The following is a 19,582-nucleotide window of genomic DNA, read 5'->3' as shown; positions in this document are numbered from 1 at the left end:
CGGGCGGTGGAGCCGCGTGCGTGCGTGCGTGCGTGCGTGGGGGCGGTGACCGACGCGGTGCCAGCATGCGTGCGTACGGGGGCGAGTTCTCCGGGCGCATGCGCAGCGGGGCCGTGGGTGTGCGCGGCGTACGGCACCGCGCCAGTCCTGCTGACATGGGCTGTTCGTCGCAGCTGCTGTTCCTGCTGTCACTCCTGGTCAGCGCGTGGCTCAGGCTAGGTCAGTGAGCCGTCCGTCCGTGTCGGGGGCGCTGGGAAGGGGAGGGGGCGCTCCGCCCTGGCGGGAGAGAGCCCGAGGCCCCTCGGCTCGCTTCCGAGATGCGCCTGCAGCGGCCGGCTGGGCAGGTCGCTCTTGATGCGCCCGGTGCCTCACCGCCTCGTGCTTTCAGACTTCTTGTTCTGAGACCTTTCGACCTAGAAAAGGGAAAAAAGGAGAAAATAGTGAGGAACGACCCCGCCCCCACGTAGTCGTCGGCCAGCTGAAATAGCTGCCAGTTTATGGCCGGTCCTCCTCCTGCGGAATCGAACTCTCTCTCCTTCTCCTGGAGCCATTTATTCTGAACATTCAACTCGAATACTCAAAATAAGTCACGAAAAAATAATTACTGTTTCTCACCTAAAAAATTGACAGTGCTCCTTAACGACATATCCAGTCTGTTCAAATTCATCTGTTATCTCATAAACGGTTTTTAACGTTTGCTGGCTAAATTGCGGTCAAAATAAAGCTCATGCATTGTGATTGTATGTTGTTTCTTAATTCTGATTCAGTCTGAGATTTCCCTGCTTACTCCTTTTATTTATTTATTTATTTATTTTCGGTGGGGTTGGGGGACAGGTCTCGCCCTGTTGCCCAAACTGGAGTGCAGTGGTGCCATCATAGCTCACTGCAACCTCAAGCAGTCTCCTGCCTCAGCTTCCCCAAGTGTTGGGATTACAGGCGTGAGCCACCACGCCAAGATGCTCCTTTTTTTCCCTTTGCGATATATTTGTTGAAGAAACTGAAAATGAGTTAAGTCAGTGTGTGTCAAAATAAGAGAGCCAAAGATTAGAGGGGCTGGAGATAGACTGGCAAGAATATATGTATTATATGTTTCCCTTCTGGAGCATATAATGGTGAGGATCACTAAGGACTGGTAAGAGTTCAGTAAGTGGAGAGGAAGAGGCAGAGAAACAGCATGAGCAGAAGGATGGGTAGAAAGTGCCAGACGTATTTTAGGGTAGAGTGTCTAAATCCGCCTAGAAATAAAGAGGTAAGTGAAAATCTACCATGTGCTCAACGTTTCACCCACGCTATTTTATTTTTGTGTTTTAATTTTTTTTTTTTTTGAGACAGTGTCTCACTCTGTCGCCCAGGATGGAGTGCAATGGCGCAATCTCAGCTTACTGCCACCTCTGCCTCCCAGGTTCAAGCGATTCTCCTGCCTCATGCCTCAGCCTCCCAAGTAGCTGTGACTACAGGTGGGTGCCACCACGGCCAGCTGATTTTTTGTATTTTTAGTAGAGACGGGGTTTTACCGTGTTATTCAGGATGGTCTCTATCTCTTGACCTTGTGATCTGCCCACATTGACCTCCCAGTATTTTTTATTTTTTGAGACAGGGTCTTGCTCTGTCACCCAGGCTGGAGTACAGTGACACAATCATAGCTCACTGCAACCTCGAACTCCTGGGCTCAAGCAGTCTTCCTGCCTTAGTCTCTGTACCCTATCTCTGAGCCACTGCACCGGGTTCTGTGTTATTTTAATTAATAGAGCTACTACCTAAGAGATAGTGAGATATTATCCCCATTTTGCATACCTATTTTTATTCTTTTATTAAGAAGTACAGTCATTCATAGATGTCCCCATTTTTCAGATGAAATTGAATCTCAGCTGGGTGTGGTGGCTCACACCTATAATCCCAGCACTTTGGGAGGCTGAGGTGGGAGGATCACTTGAGCTCAGGAGTTTGAGACTAGCCTGGGCAACATAACAAAACCCCATCTCTACAAAAAGTACAAAAATTAGCCAGGCATGGTGGTGTACACTTGTGGTCCCAGCTACTCGGGAGGCTGAGGTGGGAAGATTGCTTCAGCCCACGGGGGCAGAGGTTGCAGTGAGCCAAGGTTGCACCAGTAAACTCCAGCCTGGGTGACAGAGTGAGATCCTGTCACCAAACAAAAAAAAAAAATTGAATCTCAGATTAAGTAATTTGCCTAAGGTTTCCCAGCAAGTTCAGTGGCAGACAAGAATGTGAAGCCAAACAAAGCACAAAAGGAATTTAAAGCTAGATTTTTAGGCCTCCATGTTTCGTTTCGTTATACTATCCTGAGTATTGGGTACGATCCAGATCTTACCACTTGTTTTGTATGTGTGCATGTATTCCTAACAACGCTCTCTTTTCTCTGCAGGAAATGGCCAGGCTACTAGCATGGTCCAACTGCCAGGTGGGAGATTCCTGATGGGAACAAATTCTCCAGACAGCAGAGATGGCGAAGGGCCTGTGCGGGAGGTGACAGTGAAACCCTTTGCCATTGACATATTTCCTGTCACCAACAAAGAGTTCAGGTACATCAGGTGTTCTTCCAGGAGGAACGGAGGGCCTCTCTCATCTCTTTTTTTTTTTTTTTTTGAGTTGGAGTCTTGCTCTGTCGCCCAGGCTAGAGTGCAGTGGCGAAATCTTGGCTCACTGCAACCTCCGCCTCCTGGGTTTAAGCAGTTCTCCTGCCTCGGCCTCCCGAGTAGCTGGGGTTACAGGTGCCTGCCACCACACCCGGCTCATGTTGGTATTTTTAGTAGAGATGGGGTTTCACCATATTGGCCAGGCTGGTCTCTTGGCCAGGCTGGTCCTGTCCTTGTGATCTGCACGCCTTGGCCTCCCAAAGTGCTGGGATTACAGGCATGAGCCAGTGTGCCTGGCCCTCATTCTTAATATCTGAAGGGAAATTAACTTGTTCACTGTCATGGATCATCTTGGCTGTGTACTGTCAGATAAGTGTTATCTACATTATCCAGATGAAGAATCTGAAGTCCAGAGAGGTTTGACTGACTCTCAGTTAATGGATGAGCTTGGCCTGGAACTGAAATCCCTGGGCTCTTGCGCCGGTGCATTTTCCATTACACTGGGCATAGCACCGAGAAGTAGAAATCCCTGGGCTCTTGCGCCGGTGCATTTTCCATTACACTGGGCATAGCACCGAGAAGTAGAAATCCCTGGGCTCTTGCGCCGGTGCATTTTCCATTACACTGGGCATAGCACCGAGAAGTAGAAATCCCTGGGCTCTTGCACCGGTGCATTTTCCATTACACTGGGCATAGCACCGAGAAGTATAAGCAAATGCCAGTCACTCAACAGAACCCTCTTCTAGACGGGGAAAGGGATTGGGAGAAGGGACATCACAGTAGAGAGTTCCATCATAGTAGAGAGGTCTCCTTATGAGACCAGGTATGGTGGCTCACACCTGCAGTGTGAGCACTTTGGGAGGCTGAGGTGGGAGGATTGCTTGAGCTCAGGAGTCTGAGACCAGCCTGGCAACATAGGGAGACCCTGCCTCTGCTAAAATAAATAAATATATAAATAAAGTATATAAATACACATTTTTTTTTTAATAGAGATGGGGTTTCACCATGTTGGCCAGGCTAGTCTCAAACTTCTGACGTCAGGTGATCCACCCACCTCAGCCTCCCAAAGTGCTGGGATTACAGGCATGAGCCACTGCACCCAGCTTAAATACACATATTTTTATATATGTATGAATATATATATAACAATCCAACTTACCCTGACAATCTGCCTGCTGAAACTTACTAAACCATCCCAAACTATGTGAAAATTCATTTTATTACTAATTTCTTTCTTTATTTCTGAGATGGAGTCTCGCTGTGTCACCCAGCCTGGAGTACAATGGTGTGATCTCTGCTCACTGCAACCTCCACCTCCCGGATTCAAGTGATTCTCCTGCCTCAGCCTCCCGTGTAGCTAGGATTACAGGAATGTGCCACCATGCCTGGCTAATTTTGTATTTGGTCTTGAACTCCTGACCTCAGGTGATCCCCCTGCCTCAGCCTCCCAAAGTGCTGGGATTACAGGCATGAGCCACTTCACCCAGCCTCATTTTATTATTATTATTATTATTATTTTGAGACAGGTTCTCACTGTGTCACCCAGGCTGAAGTTCAGTGGTACAGTCTCAGCTCACTGCACCCTCTGCCTCCTGGGCTCAAATCATCCTCCCATCTCAACCTCCTGAGTAGCTGGGACTACAGGTGCGCATTACCACGCCCAGCTTATTTTGTTTTGTATTTTTGGTAGAGACAGGGTTTTGCCCTGTTGCCCAGGCTGATCTTGAACTCCTGGACTCAAGTGATCCTTCTGCCTTGGCCTCCCAAAGTGTTGGGATTATTGGTGTGAGCCACCATACCTGGCCTTGAAAATCCATTTTAAAAGCCCAATTTTTTACTTCTATTTGGTTCAGTGTTTTTCATCTGTTAAATGGAGTTAATAACAGTAACACCTGTTACATCTGCCTCTGATGATTGTTGTGAGATCAGATACGTGATGAAGGGCTGGGTGCAGTGACTCACGCCTGTAATTCCAACAATTTGGGTGGCTGAGGTGGGAGGATCGCTTGAGCCCCGGAGTTCGAGACCATCCTGGGCAATACCGATCCCATCTCTACTAAAAATAAAAATAAATGAGCCCTTCCTGGTAGCTCGCACTTTAGTTCCAGCTAGTAGAGAGGCTGAGCCTGTAGTGTGAAAGGTTGACGCTTTAGTGAGCCTCACCTGCGCCACCGCACTCCAGCCTGGGCAACAGAGAGACATCCTTTTTCCAAAAAAAGAAAAAAAAAGATATGTGCTAGAGACCTTTCAGAAAAGAGACCCATTCCCTACCCTTAAATCTCCTGCTCAGTGGCTTTATTCATGATCTCCAAAAACAGGAGCTAAGTCACATGACCTTCAGCTGCTAAGTGTGTAAACAAGCTATGGCAGGTCCATACAACAACATACTACTTACCGATAAAAGGGGCAGACTGCTAATGGCGGCAGCACGTGTGAATCTCAGAAGCATTTTGCTAAGTGAAGGAAGCCCCAGACCTGACCCGGAAGGCTACATACTGTATGAATCAAGTTATATGGTGTTCTGGGAAAGGCAAAACTATAAGGACAAGAAAACCTGGCCAGTGGTTGCTGAGTTGCAGGGAAATTTTCTTAGAGGTGACTAATGGAACTGTTCTGTATCTTTAAATTTTTTTTTTAATTTTTATTTTTTAATATATATTTTATTACATTTTTGGTTTTGGGGTACATGTGAAGAACATGCAAGATTGTTGCATAGGTACATACATGGCAATGTGGTTTGCTGCCTTCCTCCCCATCACCTATATCTGGCATTTCTCCCCTTGTTATCCCTCCCCTGCTCCCCACCCCCACTGTCCCTCCCCTAGATTCCCCCCGCAGACTCCAGTGTGTGATGCTCCCCTCCCTGTGTCCATGTGTTCTCATTGTTCAACACCCACCTATGAGTGAGAACGTGCAGTGTTTGATTTTCTGTTCTTGTGTCAGTTTGCTGAGATTGATGGTTTCCAGGTTCATCCATGTCCCTACAAAGGACACGAACTCATCGTTTTTGATGGCTGCATAATATTCCATGGTGTGTATGTGCCACATTGTCCTTGTCCAGTCTATCATCAGTGGGCATTTGGGTTGGTTCCAAGTCTTTCCTGTTGTAAACAGTGCTGCAGTGAACATTCGTGTGCATGTGTCTTTATAACAGAACAATTTATAGTCCTTAGCTTATATAGCAGGTAATGGGATTGCTGGGTCAAATGGAATTTCTATTTCTAGGTCCTTGAGGAATTGCCACAGTGTCTTCCATAATAGTTGAACTAATTTATACTCCCACCAATAGTGTAAAAGTGTTCCTATTTCCCCACATCCTCTCCAGCATCTGTTGTCTCCAGATTTTTTAATGATCACCATTCTAACTGGCATGAGATGGTATCTCAATGTAGTTTTGATTTGCATTTCTCTAATGACCAGTGATGATGAGCATTTTTTCATATGTTTGTTTGTTTGTTTTTTGAGATGGAGTCTCGCTCTGTCACCCAGGCTGGAGTGCAGTGGCACGAATTTGGCTCACTGTAACCTCCGCCTCTTGGGTTCAGGCAATTCTCCTGCTTCAGCCTCCTGAGTAGCTGAGATTACAGGCACACGCCACCATGCCCAGCTAATTTTTGTACTTTTAGTAGAGATGGGGTTTCACTGTGTTGGCCAGGCTGGTCTTTAACTTCTGACCTTAGGTGATCTGCCCACCTCAGCCTCCCAAAGTGCTGGGTTTCCAGGTGTGAGCCCCTGCACCCGGCCATTTTTTCATATGTTTGTTGGCCTCATATATGTCTTCTTTTGTAAAGTGTCTATTCATATCTTTCGCCCACTCTTGAATGGGCTTGTTTGTTTTTTTCTTGTAAATCTGTTTTAGTTCTTTGTAGACTCTGGATATTTGCCCTTTGTCAGATGGGTAGATTGCAGAAATTTTTTCCCATTCTGTTGGTTGCTGATTCACTCTAATGACTGTTTCTTTTGCTATTCAGAAGCTGTGGAGTTTGATTAGGTCCCATTTGTCTATTTTTGCTTTTGTTGCCAGTGCTTTTGGTGTTTTGGTCATGAAGTCCTTGCCTATGCCTATGTCCTGAATGGTTTTGCCTAGATTTTTTTCTAGAGTTTTTATGGTGTTAGGTCTTATGTTTAAGTCTTTAATCCATCTGGAGTCAATTTTAGTGTAAGGTGTCAGGAAAGGGTCCAGTTTCTGCTTTCTGCACACTGCTAGCCAGTTTTCTCAACATGATTTATTAAGCAGTGAATCCTTTCCCCATTGCTTGTTTTTGTCAGGTTTGTCAAAGATCAGATGGTTGTAGATGTGTGGCATTGCCTCTGAGGTCTCTGTTCTGTTCCGTTGGTCTATATATCTGTTTTGGTACCAGTACCATGCTGTTTTGATTACTGTAGCCTTATAGTATGGTTTGAAGTCAGGTAGGGTGATGCCTTCAGTTCTTTTTTCGAATAATTGACTTGGCTATGCAGGCTCTCTTTTGGTTCCATATGAAGTTAAAAGTGTTTTTTTCCACTTCTGTGAAGAAGGTCATTGGTAGCTTGATGGGGATAGCGTTGAATCTGTAAATTACTTTGGGCAATATGGCCATTTTAACGATATTGATTCTTTCTAACCATGAACATGGAATGTTTCTCCATCTGTTTGTATCCTCTCTTATTTCGTTGAGCAGTGGTTTGTAGTTCTCCTTGAAGAGGTCCCTTACGTTCCTTGTTAGTTGTATTCCTAGGTATTTTATTCTCTTTGTAGCAATTGTGAATGGCAGTTCATTCTTGATTTGGCTCTCTTTAAGTCTGTTATTGGTGTACAGGAGTGCTTGTGATTTTTGCACATTGATTTTGTATCCTGAGACTTCGCTGAAGTTGCTTATCAGTTTCGGGAGATTTTGGGCTGAGACGATGGCGTCTTCTAAATATACAATCTTTTTTTTTCTTTTGAGATGGAGTTTCGCTCTTGTTACCCAGGCTGGAGTGAGATCTCGGCTCACCGCAACCTCCGCCTCCTGGGTTCAGGCAATTCTCCTGCCTCAGCCTCCTGAGTAGCTGGGATTACAGGCACGCACTACCATGCCCAGCTAATTTTTTGTATTTTTAGTAGAGACGGGGTTTCACCATGTTGACCAGGATGGTCATGATCTCTTGACCTCGTGATCCACCCGCCTCGGCCTCCCAAAGTGCTGGGATTACAGGCGTGAGCCACCACGCCTGGCAATCTTTTTATTTTATTTTATTTTTTATATTAAGGCCCTATGGAAAAGCTGCCAGACTGTGAAGAAACCCACCCAACTGTCATCAACCTTACCTAAATATACTGTCATGTTGTCTGCAAATAGAGACAATTTGACTTCCTCCTTTCCTAATTGAATACCCTTTATTTCTTATTCTTGCCTGACTGCTCTGGCTAAAACTTCCAATACGATATTGAATAGGAGTGGTGAGAGAGGGCATCCTTGTCTAGTGCCAGATTTCAAAGGGAATGCTTCCAGCTTTTGTCCATTCAGTATGATATTGGCTGTGGGTTTGTCATAAATAACTTTTATTATTTTGAGATACGTTCCATCAATACCTAGTTTATTGAGAGATTTTAGCATAAAGGGGTGTTGAATTTTATCAAAAGCCTTCTCTGCATCTATTGAGATGATCATGTGGTTTTTGTCTTTGGTTCCGTTTATGTGGTGGATTACGTTTATAGACTGGGTATGTTAAACCAGCCTTGCATCCCCGGGATGAATCCTACTTGATCGTGATGGATAAGTTTTTTGATGTGTTGTTGCAATCGGCTTGCCAGTATTTTGTTGAAGATTTTTGCATATCTATGTTCATCATAGATATTGGCCTGAAGTTTTCTTTCCTGGCTGAGTCTCTGCCGGGTTTTGGTATCAGGATGATGCTGGTCTCATAAAATGATTTGGGAAGGATTCCTTCTTTTTGGATTGTTTCAAATAGTTTCAGAAGGAGTGGTCCCAGCTCCTCCTGTATGTCTGGTAGAATTCGGCTATGAATCCATCTGGACCTGGGCTTTTTTTGGGTGATAGGCTATTAATTGCCGCCTCAACAGCCCTAATTATTGGTCTATTCAGGGTTTTGACTTGCCTCCTGGTTTAGGCTTGGGTGGATGCAAGTGTCCAGGAATTTACTATTTCTTCCAGGTTTACTGGTTTATGTGCATAGAGTTGTTTGTAGTAATCTCTGTTGGTGGTTTGTATTTCTGTGGAATCTGTGGTGATATCCCCTTTATCGTTTTTTATTGTATCTATTTGATTATTCTCTCTTCTTTTTTATTAATCTGGCCAGTGGTCTGTCTCTTTTGTTGATCTTTTCAAAAAACCAGTTGATTTTTTGAAAGGTTTTTTGTGTCTCTGTCTCCTTCAGTTCTGCCCTGATCTTAGTTATTTCTTGTCTTCTGCTAGATTTTGAGTTTTTTTTTTGATCTTGCTCCTCTAGCTCTTTCAATTTTGATGATAGGGTGTCGATTTTAGATCCTTCCTCGCTTCTCCTGTGGGCATTTATTGCTATATATTTTCCTCTAGAGACTGCTTTAAATGTGTCCCAGAGATTCTGGTATATTGTGTCTTCGTTCTCATTGGTTTTGAAGAACATCTTTATTTCTGCATTCATTTCATTGTTTATGCAGTCAACATTCAAGAGCCAGTTGTTCAGTTTCTATGAAATTGTGCAGTTCTGAGTTAGTTTCTGAATTCTGAGTTCTAACTTGATTACACTGTGGTCTGAGAGATTGTTTGTTATGGTTTCCATTCTTTTGCATTTGCTGAGGAGTGATTTACTTCCAATTATGTGGTCAGTTTTAGAGTAGGTGTGATGTGCTGCTGGGAAAAATGCATATTCTGTGGATTTGGGGTGGAGAATTCTGTAAATGTCTATTAGGTTTGCTTGGTCCAGGTCTGAGTTCAAATCCTGGATATCCTTGTTAATTTTCTGTCTGGTTGATCTGTCTAATATTGACAGTGGAGTGTTAAAGTCTCCCACTATTATTGTGTGGGAGTCTAAGTCTCTTTGTAGGTCATTAAGAACTTGCTTTATGTATCTGGGTGCTCCTGTATTGGGTGCATATATATTTAGGATCATTAGCTCTTCTTGTTGCATTGATCCTTTTACCATTATGTAATGTCCTTCTTTGTCTCTTTTGATCTTTGTTGGTTTAAAGTCTATTTTATCAGAGACGAGAATTGCAACTCCTGCTCTTTTTTTGCTCTTCATTTGCTTAGTAAATCTTCCTCCATCCCATTATTTTGAGCCTTTGTGTATCCTTGCATGTGAGATGGGTTTCCTGGATACAGCACACCGATGGGTTTTGGCTTTTTATCCAGTTTGCCAGTCTGTGTCTTTTGATTGGGGCGTTTAGCCCATTTACATTTAGGGTTAATATTTTTATGTGTGAATTTGATCCTGCCATTTTGATGCTAGCTGGCTGTTTTGCCCATTAGTTGATGCAGTTTCTTCATTGTGTTGATGCTTTTTACCATTTGGTATGTTTTTGGAGTGGCTGGTACTGGTTGTTCCTTTCTATGTTTAGGTGCTTCTTTCAGGAGCTCTTGTAAAGCAGGCCTGGTGGTAATAAAATCTCTGAGTACTTGCTTGTTCATAAAGGATTTTATTTCTCCTTCAATTATGAAGCTTAGTTTGGCTGGATATGAAATTCTAGGTTGAAAGTTCTTTTCTTTAAGGATGTTGAATATTGGCCCCCACTCTCTTCTGGTTTGTAGGGTTTCTGCTGAGAGATCTGCTGTGAGTCTGATAGGCTTCCCTTTGTGGGTAACCCAACCTTTCTCTCTGGCTGCCCTTAGCATTTTCTCCTTCATTTCAACCCTGGTGAATCTGACGATTATGTGCCTTTGGGTTGCTCTTCTTGAGGAGTATCTTTGTGGTGTTCTCTGTATTTCCTGGACTTGAATATTGGCCTGCCTTGCTCAGTTGGGCAAGTTTTCCTGTATAATATTCTGAAGAGTATTTTCCAGCTTGGATTCATTCTCTTTGTCACATTCAGGTACACCTATCAAACTAGATTAGGTCTTTGCACATAGTCCCATATATTTTGGATGCTTTGTTCGTTTCTTTTTACTCTTTTTTTCTCTAATCTTGCCTTCTTGTTTTATTTCATTGAGTTGATCTTTGACCTCTGATAGCCTTTCTTCTGCTTGGTCAGTTCGGCTGTTAAAACTTGTGATGCTTTGCGAAGTTCTTGTGTTGTGTTTTTCAACTCCATCAATTCAGTTATATTCCTCTCTAAGCTGTTTATTCTCGTTAGCATTTCGTCAAGCCTTTTTTCAAGGTGCTTAGTTTCTTTGCATGGGGTTAGAACATGTCCTTCTAGCTCAGGACGTTTGTTATTACCCACCTTCTGTAGCCTGTTTCTGTCAATTCGTCAGACTCATTCTCCATCCAGCCTTGTTCCCTTACTGGTGAGGAGTTGTGATCCCTTGGAGGAGGAGAGGTGTTCTGGTTTTGGGTGTTTTCATCCTTTTTGTGCTGGTTTCTTCCGATGTTTGTGGATTTATTTACCTGAGGTCTTTGTAGTTGAGTTTCAGATTGGGTCTCTGAGTGGACGTCCAGTTTGTTGGTGATGAAGTTATTTCTTTCTGTTTCTTAGTTTTCCTTCTAACAGTCAGGCCCATGTGCTGTAGGACTGCTGAGGTCCACTCCACGCCCTGCTTGCCTGGGGATCACCTGCAGCAGCTGCAGAACAGTAAGGGTTGCTGCCAGTTTCTTCTTCTGCTATCTTTGTCCCCAATGGTGGGCCGCCTCAGCTGTGGTGGACTGCTGCAGTAATGGCAGACACCCCTCCCCCACAGAGCTGGACTGTCCCAGGTTCAGCCGTGCTTGCTGTGAAACTCTCAATCCATAGCGTTTCAGATTGCTCATTTTTGTGGGGGTGGGACTGGCGGAGCCTGATCACCTGGCTCCCTGCCTCAGACCCCCTTTTTTTTTAGTTGAATGGGCCACTCTGTCTGCCAGGCATTCGCATTCCAGTCACCAGTTGAAATGGCGCCCAGATTTGTGTGATTTCTTGTACGGAGACCCGCTGTGCCAGCTGAAACAGCCTCTGGAGACTCGTGGCGCTTTTTCACCTGGGAATCTCCTGGCCCGGCTTCCTGTTTCAGTCCCCTTTTTTTCAGTTGAATGGGTGACTCTGTCTCCCAGGCATTCCAGTCGCCAGTTGAAAAGGCACCGGATTTGTGTGAGATTTTGTGTGGAGACCTGCTGTGCTGGCTGTGCGGGAGACTTGTTGTGCCTTTCCACCCGGGAATCTCCTGGCCTGGCTCCCTGTTTCAGTCCCTCCCGCCCCTTTTTTTTAAGACTAGTCAAGTGCAGTAGTGAGAAGCGGGGAAAGAGTAGAACAAGGAGTTGGATCTGTAACTGACTGTGAACAATCAGTTGAGATAACTCACTACCTTTGGACCAGCCTCAGTCCCCTTTTTATCAGTTGAATGGGAAACTCTGTCTCCCAGGTGCTCCAGTCACCAGCTGAAACGGCACCAGCTGAAACAGCACGTGTGAGTTTTTTGTGTGGAGACCCACCGCACCAGCCAAAACAGCCACACTGGCGACCCGTGGCATTCCTCTGCCTGGGAATCTCCTGGTCTGTGGGCAATAAAAATCTGTCTGGAAATACGGCGTGCACTCACCCTCCACGCTCTCACTGGGAGCTGCAGTGCAGAGCTGCTCCTAATCGGCCATCTTGGATCCCTCCATCTCTGTTTCCTAATTTTATGATAGTGACCATATCCTTTGTCAAACTCACAGAGCCGCCGGGCGCAGTGGCAAACGCCTGTAATCCCAACACTTTGGGAGCCCAAGGTGGGCAGATCACTTGATCTCAGGATTTTTAGACCAGCCTGGTCAACATAATGAACCCTCATGTCTACAAAATTAGCTGGGCATGGTGGCATGCACCTGTAGTCACAGCTACTTGGGAGGCTGAGGAGGGAAGATCGCTTGAGCCCAGGAAGTCGAGGCTGTGACTGCCCCACTTCACTCCAGGCTGGGTGACAGAGTGAGACCCAGTCTCAAAATACAGATAATTAAAATAAATCGGGAGGTTGAGGCATGAAAATTGCTTGAACCCAGGAGGTTGAGGCTACAGTGAGCCATGATTGGGTTACTGCATTCCAGCCTAGGTGACAAGAGTGAGACCTGATCTTAAAAAAATAAATAACTAAAATAAGTAAAAAGTTATTTGGAGTTATTTGGGGCCAGTGGCTCATGTCTATAATCCCAGCACTTTGGGAGATCGAGGAGGGAGGATCACGAGGTCAGGAGTTCGAAACCAGCCTGGCCAACATGGTGAAACCCCACCTCTACTAAAAATACAAAAATTAGCTGGGCATGGTAGTATGGCTGTAATCCCCGCTGCTGGGGAATCTGAGACAGGAGAATCTCTTGAACCCAGGAGGTGGAGGTTGCAGTGAGCTGAAATCGCACCACTACACTCCAGCCTGAGCAACAGAGTAAAACTCTGTCTAAAAAAAAAAAATTGGCCAGGTGTTGTGCCTCACACCAGTAATCCCAATACTTTGGGAGGCCAAGGTGGGTGAATTACCTGAGTTTAGGAGTTCGAAACCAGCCTGGCCAACATTGTGAAACCCTGTCTCTACAAAAAATGCAAAAATTAGCTGGATGTGGTGGTGTGTGCCTGAAATTCCAGCTACTCGAGAGGCAGAGGCAGGAGAATCACTTGAACCTAGGAGGCAGAGGTTGCAGTGAGCCGAGATTCCACCACTGGCACTCCAGCCTGGGCAACAGAGCAAGACTCCGTATTAAAAAAATAAATAAAGTAAAAAGCAATAAATAAGCCTCACAGAACTAAACACTGCAGAGGGTGAATTCTACTGTATGTGAATTTATTGCACCCTAATTTGAAAGAGAATAGCTCAGTCTTCAGGTTAGTTCCTTGACGATCATGAACACTGTGGTGTGTAACCTACGGGACAAGGTTGTCTGAGGTTTCCTGGAGCAGGAGAGGGTAGGGCAGGCACAGAACCTCACGAGCTGAACCAGCTGAACTGTGTCTTTGCAGGGATTTTATCAGGGAGAAAAAGTATCGGACAGAGGCTGAGATGTTTGGATGGAGCTTCGTCTTTGAGGGCTTTGTCTCCGATGAGCTGAGAAACAAAGCCACCCAGCCCATGAAGGTGAGGACACCTGGACTGAGAGCTGGAGTCAGGAGTGGGACCCAGACAGAGAATCCTCGGGCCCTGGGTCACCTGGGACACAGTGGAGAATCAGACCCGGGAGCTGGAGTCTAGGAGTGGGACCCAGACAGAGAATCCTGTGGGGCCTGGGTCACCTGGGACACAGTGGAGAATCAGACCTGGACTGAGAGCTGGAGTCAGGAGTGGGACCCAGACAGAGAATCCTGTGGGGCCCAGGTCACCTGGGACACAGTGGAGAATCAGACCTGAGCTGGCGGCCGAGGGAAAGCAAGAGAAACCCACCCTGGAGCGTCAGATCAGTACACACTCCCAGGAAGTTAACCCTGAACCCAGGTTAGCTCTTGCCTAAAGGTCGAAGTCAGCATAGGGTTCAGGATACTTCCTGAATCAGGAGATCACCTTGAGGGGCCAGGTGCGGTGGCTCATGCCTATAATCCCAGCGCTTTGGGAGGCTGAAGTGGGTGTGTCACCTGAGGTCAGGAGTTTGAGACTAGCCTGGGCAAGATGACAAAACGCCGTCTCTACTAAAAATACAAAAATTAGCCAGGTGTGATGATGCACATCTATAATCCCAGCCACTCAGGAGGCTAAGGCCAGAGGATCACTTGAACCAGGGAGGCTGAGGTTGTAGTGAGCGGAGATCGCACAGCTGCACTCCAGCCTGGGCAACAACAAAAAAAGAGATCTGTCTCAAAAAATTTAAAAAATAGAGGTCACCTTGGCAAGCCAACCTCCAATAAGGGTGGTTGGTAAGATGGGACTCTATAAAGATGCCAGTCTCACCTGGGCATGGCGGCTCACGCCTATCATCTCAGCACTTTGGGAGGCTGAGGTGGGACAGTCACTTAAGCCCAGGAATTCACGACCAGCTTGGGCAACATAGTGAGACCCCGTATCTACAAAAAAGTAAGAAAATCTTTAGCTGGGCGTGGTCTTGCACAACTCAGGAGGTTGAGACTGCAGTGAGCTGTGATGGTGCCACTGCACTGTAGCTTGAGTGACAGAGCAAGACATTGTCTCAAAAAAAAAAAAAAAAAATTCCAGCCACAACCTGCCTTCGACCACCTGAGTCTCAGTCTGACGTCTGTTCTGTGTCCTGCGGCTCAGCTGGGAAAGTGCCCTTGCTGGGCGGAGTATTTTAAGACTACCCTTATTGGTCTCCTTTTTTGCAGCCTGTACTCTGGTGGCTTCCAGTGGAAAAGGCATTTTGGAGGCAGGTAAGGGCTGATTCCACGACCTCATTTCCTACCCTGCTTGACTCTCGTTCTCCAGACCAGCTTCCTGTACCTCTTGTACATCTAGGAACACTGGGTTTCAGAGGCCAACGGGAATATCAGGAAATCGCTCAGCCGTCCTGTTTTCGCTGCCCGAATCCTGTTTCCTGCTACCCGTCCATTTCTCCCTGCCATCTCCCGTAGTCTCTCTTCTGGCTCCGGATGCCCCTCACTTGCCCGGCTCTCTTCCAGCTCCCCTACTCCATCTACTGGTAAAGGCTGAATGCAGGCACCCTAAACCTAGCCTGCCAGGTACTTACTGCACTCCCGGAAGCCCGTCTCACTTCATCCTGGCTGTCAGCCTGCAGGTCCTGGCTCTGGCATCCGAGAGAGACTGGAGCACCCAGTGTTACACGTGAGCTGGAATGATGCCCGTGCCTACTGTGCTTGGCGGGGAAAACGGCTGCCCACCGAGGAAGAGTGGGAGTTTGCTGCCCGAGGGGGCTTGAAGGGTATCCAGCTGATGAGGCGATTTTTCTTTATTCTTCTCCCTGTCCCGCCTTGCAGGGGGGGCTTTAAAGGGTGGGAAGGGGCTGGGCGCGGTGGCTCATGCCTGTAATCCCAGCACTTTGGGAGGCCGAGGTGGGCAGATCACGAGGTCAAGAGATTGAGACCATCCTAGCCAACATGGTGAAACCCCGTCTCTACTAAAAATACAAAATTAGCTGGGCGTGGTGGTGCGCGCCTGTGGTCCCAGCTACTCGGGAGGCTGAGGCGGAAGAATCGCTTGAATCCAGGAGGTGGAGGTTGCAGTGAGCCGAGATCATGCCATCGCACTCCAGCCTGGCGCCAGAGCGAGACTCCATCTCAAAAAAAAAAAGAGTAATAACTGGGCCAGGTGCTGTGGCTCACATTCGTAAACCAGCTCATGTCCCAGACCATGCTTACGATTGCATTGCCCCGGAGCACATGAGGAGGCCAGGGCCCCCAGGGCAGTGCAGTGGGTGGGGAGGACGGGACTGGGGAATTAAAAGCAGGTCATTTCACTCTTTTTTCTCAAAGCCCTCTAACTTCCTTTGGTTCTCTCACTCTGTCTTTTTTTCTTCCCCAATTCTTCACTCTGCTCCTCTGCTGCCTCCCTGCTCTCCCGGCAGGTCAGGTTTACCCATGGGGGAACCGGTTCCAGCCAAACCGCACCAACCTGTGGCAGGTGAGACCTACGCTCCTCCTTTCACCAAGCACCACTGAGACCTGCAGGCCAGGCACTGCGTGGTCAGGCCTCGGCATCCAGAGGGCTTGCGTTCTGACGGAGCCGATGGCTCATAGCTGGTAAAGCAAAAGACAACAGGGCATAAGTACTTGATTTCTTTTTCTTTCTTTCTTTTTTTGATACAGAGTCTCTGTCACCCAGGCCGGAGTGCGGTGGTGTGATCTCGGCTCACTGCAGCCTCCACCTCCGTGGTTCAAGCGATTCTCCTGCCTCAGTCTCCCGAGTAGTTGGGATTACAGGTGCTTCCCACCACAGCCAGCTATTTTTTTTTTCTATTTTTAGTAGAGATGGGGGTTCGCCATGTTGACCAGGCTGGTCTTAAACTCCTGAGGTGATCCGCCTGCCTCAGCCTCCCAAATTGCTGGGATTACAGGCGTGAGCCACCGTACCCAGCCCTACAAATCTTTAATAAAAAGTACTTACGGTGGCCAGGTGTGGTGGCTCAGACCTGTAATCCCAGCACTTTAGAAGGCCAAGGCAGGTGGATCACCTGAGGTCAGAAGTTTAAGACCAGCCTGACCAACATGGCGAAACCCCATCTCTACTAAAAATACAAAACCAGCTGGGCATGGTGGCACATGCCTGCAATGCCAGTTACTTGGGAGGCGGAGGCAAGAGAATCATTTGAACCCAGGAGAGAGAGGTTGCGGTGAGCCAAGATCACTCCACTGCACTCCAGCCTGGGCAACAAGAGCAAAAGTCTATCTCAAAAAAATAAGTAAGTAAATAAATAAATAAGAAAAAATTAGTTGGGTGTGGTAACATGCACCTGTAATGCCAGCTGCCTGGGACTTGGGCAGGAGAATCACTTGAACCCAGTAGGCAGAGGTTGCAGTGAGCTACGATCACACTTCCACTGCACTCCAGCCTGAGCGACAGAATGAGACCTTACCTCAAAAAAAAAATAAATAAGTAGAGATAAAATAAGCAAGTGGAAAAGTACTGACTGGGGAAGGCTGGCAGGAGTCGGCTGCAGTGCTCAGGCAGGGTCGGGGGGCGGGCTGCGGAGGAGGCAGGGAGAAACCTGTCTTCTGGAGGCTCTGTGGCATGTGGGGTTCTAGGCAGAGGGCAGGAAGTTGCTGAGAGTGGACAGGACAGGGTGGACTGGGCTTGACCTGGAGCCCTGTGGGCACAGCGTAAACACTCTTCCTAATCCAGCAGGGAGCTTACCATGGAGGTGTGAGGTGACAGGACTGGGAGCTCCGTATGGAAACCTTAGGTCACTGCCCTGTGGTTTTCCTCTAGATAGGCAGGAGGTAAATCCTTTACCCTTCCTTTCTCCCATCAGGGAAAATTCCCCAAAGGGGACAAGGCTGAGGACGGCTTCCATGGAGTCTCCCCAGTGAATGCTTTCCCTGCCCAGAACAGCTACGGTAAGAGCTCCCGTGGGCTCGCGGCTGTGCTCTCAGACTGGCTGCTGAGACCATGGTGTCTGAGAGAGGAGGCAGAGGGAAGCACCTCCCTTCCCCCAGTTGCCCCCAGGACCTCAGAGGGTAGACGGGCTGGTCCATGGGTCCCAGCCTGGCCTGACCCACTGGTGGGGCCGCAGGGCTCTATGACCTCCTGGGCAATGTGTGGGAGTGGACAGCATCTCCATACCAGGCCGCTGAGCAGGACATGCGCGTCCTTCGGGGGGCATCCTGGATCGACACAGCTGATGGCTCTGCCAATCACCGGGCCCGGGTCACCACCAGGTAAGGGGCTTGGTCCCCGGGAATGCTTAGTCTGGATCCTGGTCCGGAATGGCCCCACCTTCACACCACAACCGTCTGTGTGTAATGAGCCGGTCCCAGCACCTCCCTGAGCCCGCGTCCTGTTGTGGGTGCAGAAGAGAAAGCCAGCAGCAGTTGCCATGAAAAGCAAAGGGGCCCAGGACGCCTTGTGACTTTTCTGCCAGCTCTCGGTACCCAGGGAGACCGTGTGTGGCATCTTAATTACGGGCTTTCTCCTCTTGTCCTCACAGCTAGGTGGGCAAAGGGAGGGGAGTGGAATGACCACATCAGTAGGTCACTGCTGGTAGTCCTGGAGTTACTGACTCTTCAAACTGGTGGGCACACAAAAAATCAGTTTTTGTTTTCGAGACGAAGTCTCACTCTGTTGCCCGTGCTGCAGTGTGGTGGTTTAGTCTCGGCTCACTGCAGCCTCAGATTGCCAGGCTCTGGCGTTTCTCCCACTGCAGGTCCTCAAGTATCCGGGACCTGCCACCTGCAGTGGCAGCACCACTATGCCCAGCTCATTTTTGTAGCGATAGGTCTGCCAGGCTGCCTAGGTTTGTCTCTAACTCCTGGACCCAAGCACTCAGCCCGCCCTGGCCTCCCGGAGTGCTGGGACTGCAGGCATGAGCCACTGCACCCGGCCACGATATTCATTGCTCGAGGATGGGTTTTCTCTATGGAATTGTTCTCAGCTGCCAACAGTAGACATTAGTCACTGTCTTTTCTGCCGTCCCTTCCCTCCTGCAAGGCCCCTTCTTTTGTCGCAAAGCCCCTTCTTGTCCCCTTTCTCCCAGGACTGGTCCGGGCTCGGGACCTGCCCTCAAATTAGGCTTATTTCCGGACCATGCCCTCCCCAGCCCTCAGGCCCCCTGACCACAGCCAGTCCTGTGGGTGAGGCAGGCAAGATGGGTAAGCCCCCAGGCCTCTTTCTCAGGACATGTCCCTCCTCTCTCCCCTTCTCTGCTGGCAGGATGGGCAATACTCCAGATTCAGCCTCAGACAACCTGGGCTTCCGCTGTGCAGCAGACACAGGCCGGCCGCCGGGGGAGCTGTGAGCAGCCGGGCGGTGACAAGGAGAAAAGCCCTTCGGGGTCACTGTCATTCTCTGGCCATGTTGCAAACACAGCCCAGGTCCACGCTCAGGAGCCTCAGCCTCGGGAAGAAACTTCCCCTTTCCTGTCTCCCATCCCTCTGTGGCAGGAGAGGACTCAGCCTGCTGTGTCTTGGAGCGGGGGCCTAATGTGTTGATGGTGGCTGGGAGCTCGGTGTTTCTCTTTGAAGCCGAGTATCGACACGGGGGTAAACACGCAAACAGTTGAACAGAAGGCTCTGAAGGCCATTTGTTAAACATTTTAAAATCCGTTCTCGCCCACTTTCTCCCTAGATGATTCAGGAAGCCGACGTTGTCTCCTGAAGGCAGGATTTTGTGGTTCTGTTTGTTTTCCTGGCCAATTGCTGTGGAAGGAGAATGCTTTTTACGTGGCCTCCTCTGTCATTTCGTGTCCGTCTGAAGGAAACTCGTTTCCAGTGTGTAACAGGCAGGCATGTGGCTGTTTAAAGGGCCTGGGAGGACCACATGATGTACCAGGTGAAGCGGTGCATTGTGGGGATCACAAAGCAAATAATT

At 48.0% G+C, this 19,582-nt stretch overlaps 1 protein-coding gene across 3 annotated transcripts; it reads left to right on the top strand.

The window, feature by feature from the left end:
* Positions 1-44: 44 nt before the first annotated feature.
* Positions 45-19,280, top strand: SUMF2 (sulfatase modifying factor 2). Of its 3 annotated transcripts, XM_078353493.1 has the most exons (10): positions 114-219; positions 1,333-1,457; positions 2,387-2,543; positions 13,621-13,735; positions 14,929-14,973; positions 15,332-15,482; positions 16,125-16,180; positions 17,529-17,613; positions 17,790-17,934; positions 18,926-19,280. In XM_078353493.1, exons 2-10 carry the CDS (start codon positions 1,364-1,366, stop codon positions 19,008-19,010), a joined length of 933 nt encoding a protein of 310 aa, XP_078209619.1. In that variant the 5' UTR covers positions 114-219; positions 1,333-1,363; the 3' UTR covers positions 19,011-19,280. The 3 variants fall into 3 exon arrangements, with proteins under 3 accessions (XP_035147812.3, XP_035147814.3, XP_078209619.1); XM_035291921.3 differs by lacking the exon at positions 1,333-1,457 and having other exon boundaries at positions 45-219; XM_035291923.3 differs by lacking the exons at positions 1,333-1,457; positions 15,332-15,482; positions 16,125-16,180 and having other exon boundaries at positions 45-219.
* Positions 19,281-19,582: the final 302 nt, after the last annotated feature.

This window comes from Callithrix jacchus, chromosome 2 (assembly GCF_049354715.1).
Source record: "Callithrix jacchus isolate 240 chromosome 2, calJac240_pri, whole genome shotgun sequence".
NCBI classification, from domain to species: domain Eukaryota; kingdom Metazoa; phylum Chordata; class Mammalia; order Primates; family Cebidae; genus Callithrix; species Callithrix jacchus.
The sequence above is the reverse complement of the archived record's forward strand: the minus strand, read 5'-3'. Positions and strand labels throughout refer to the sequence as shown.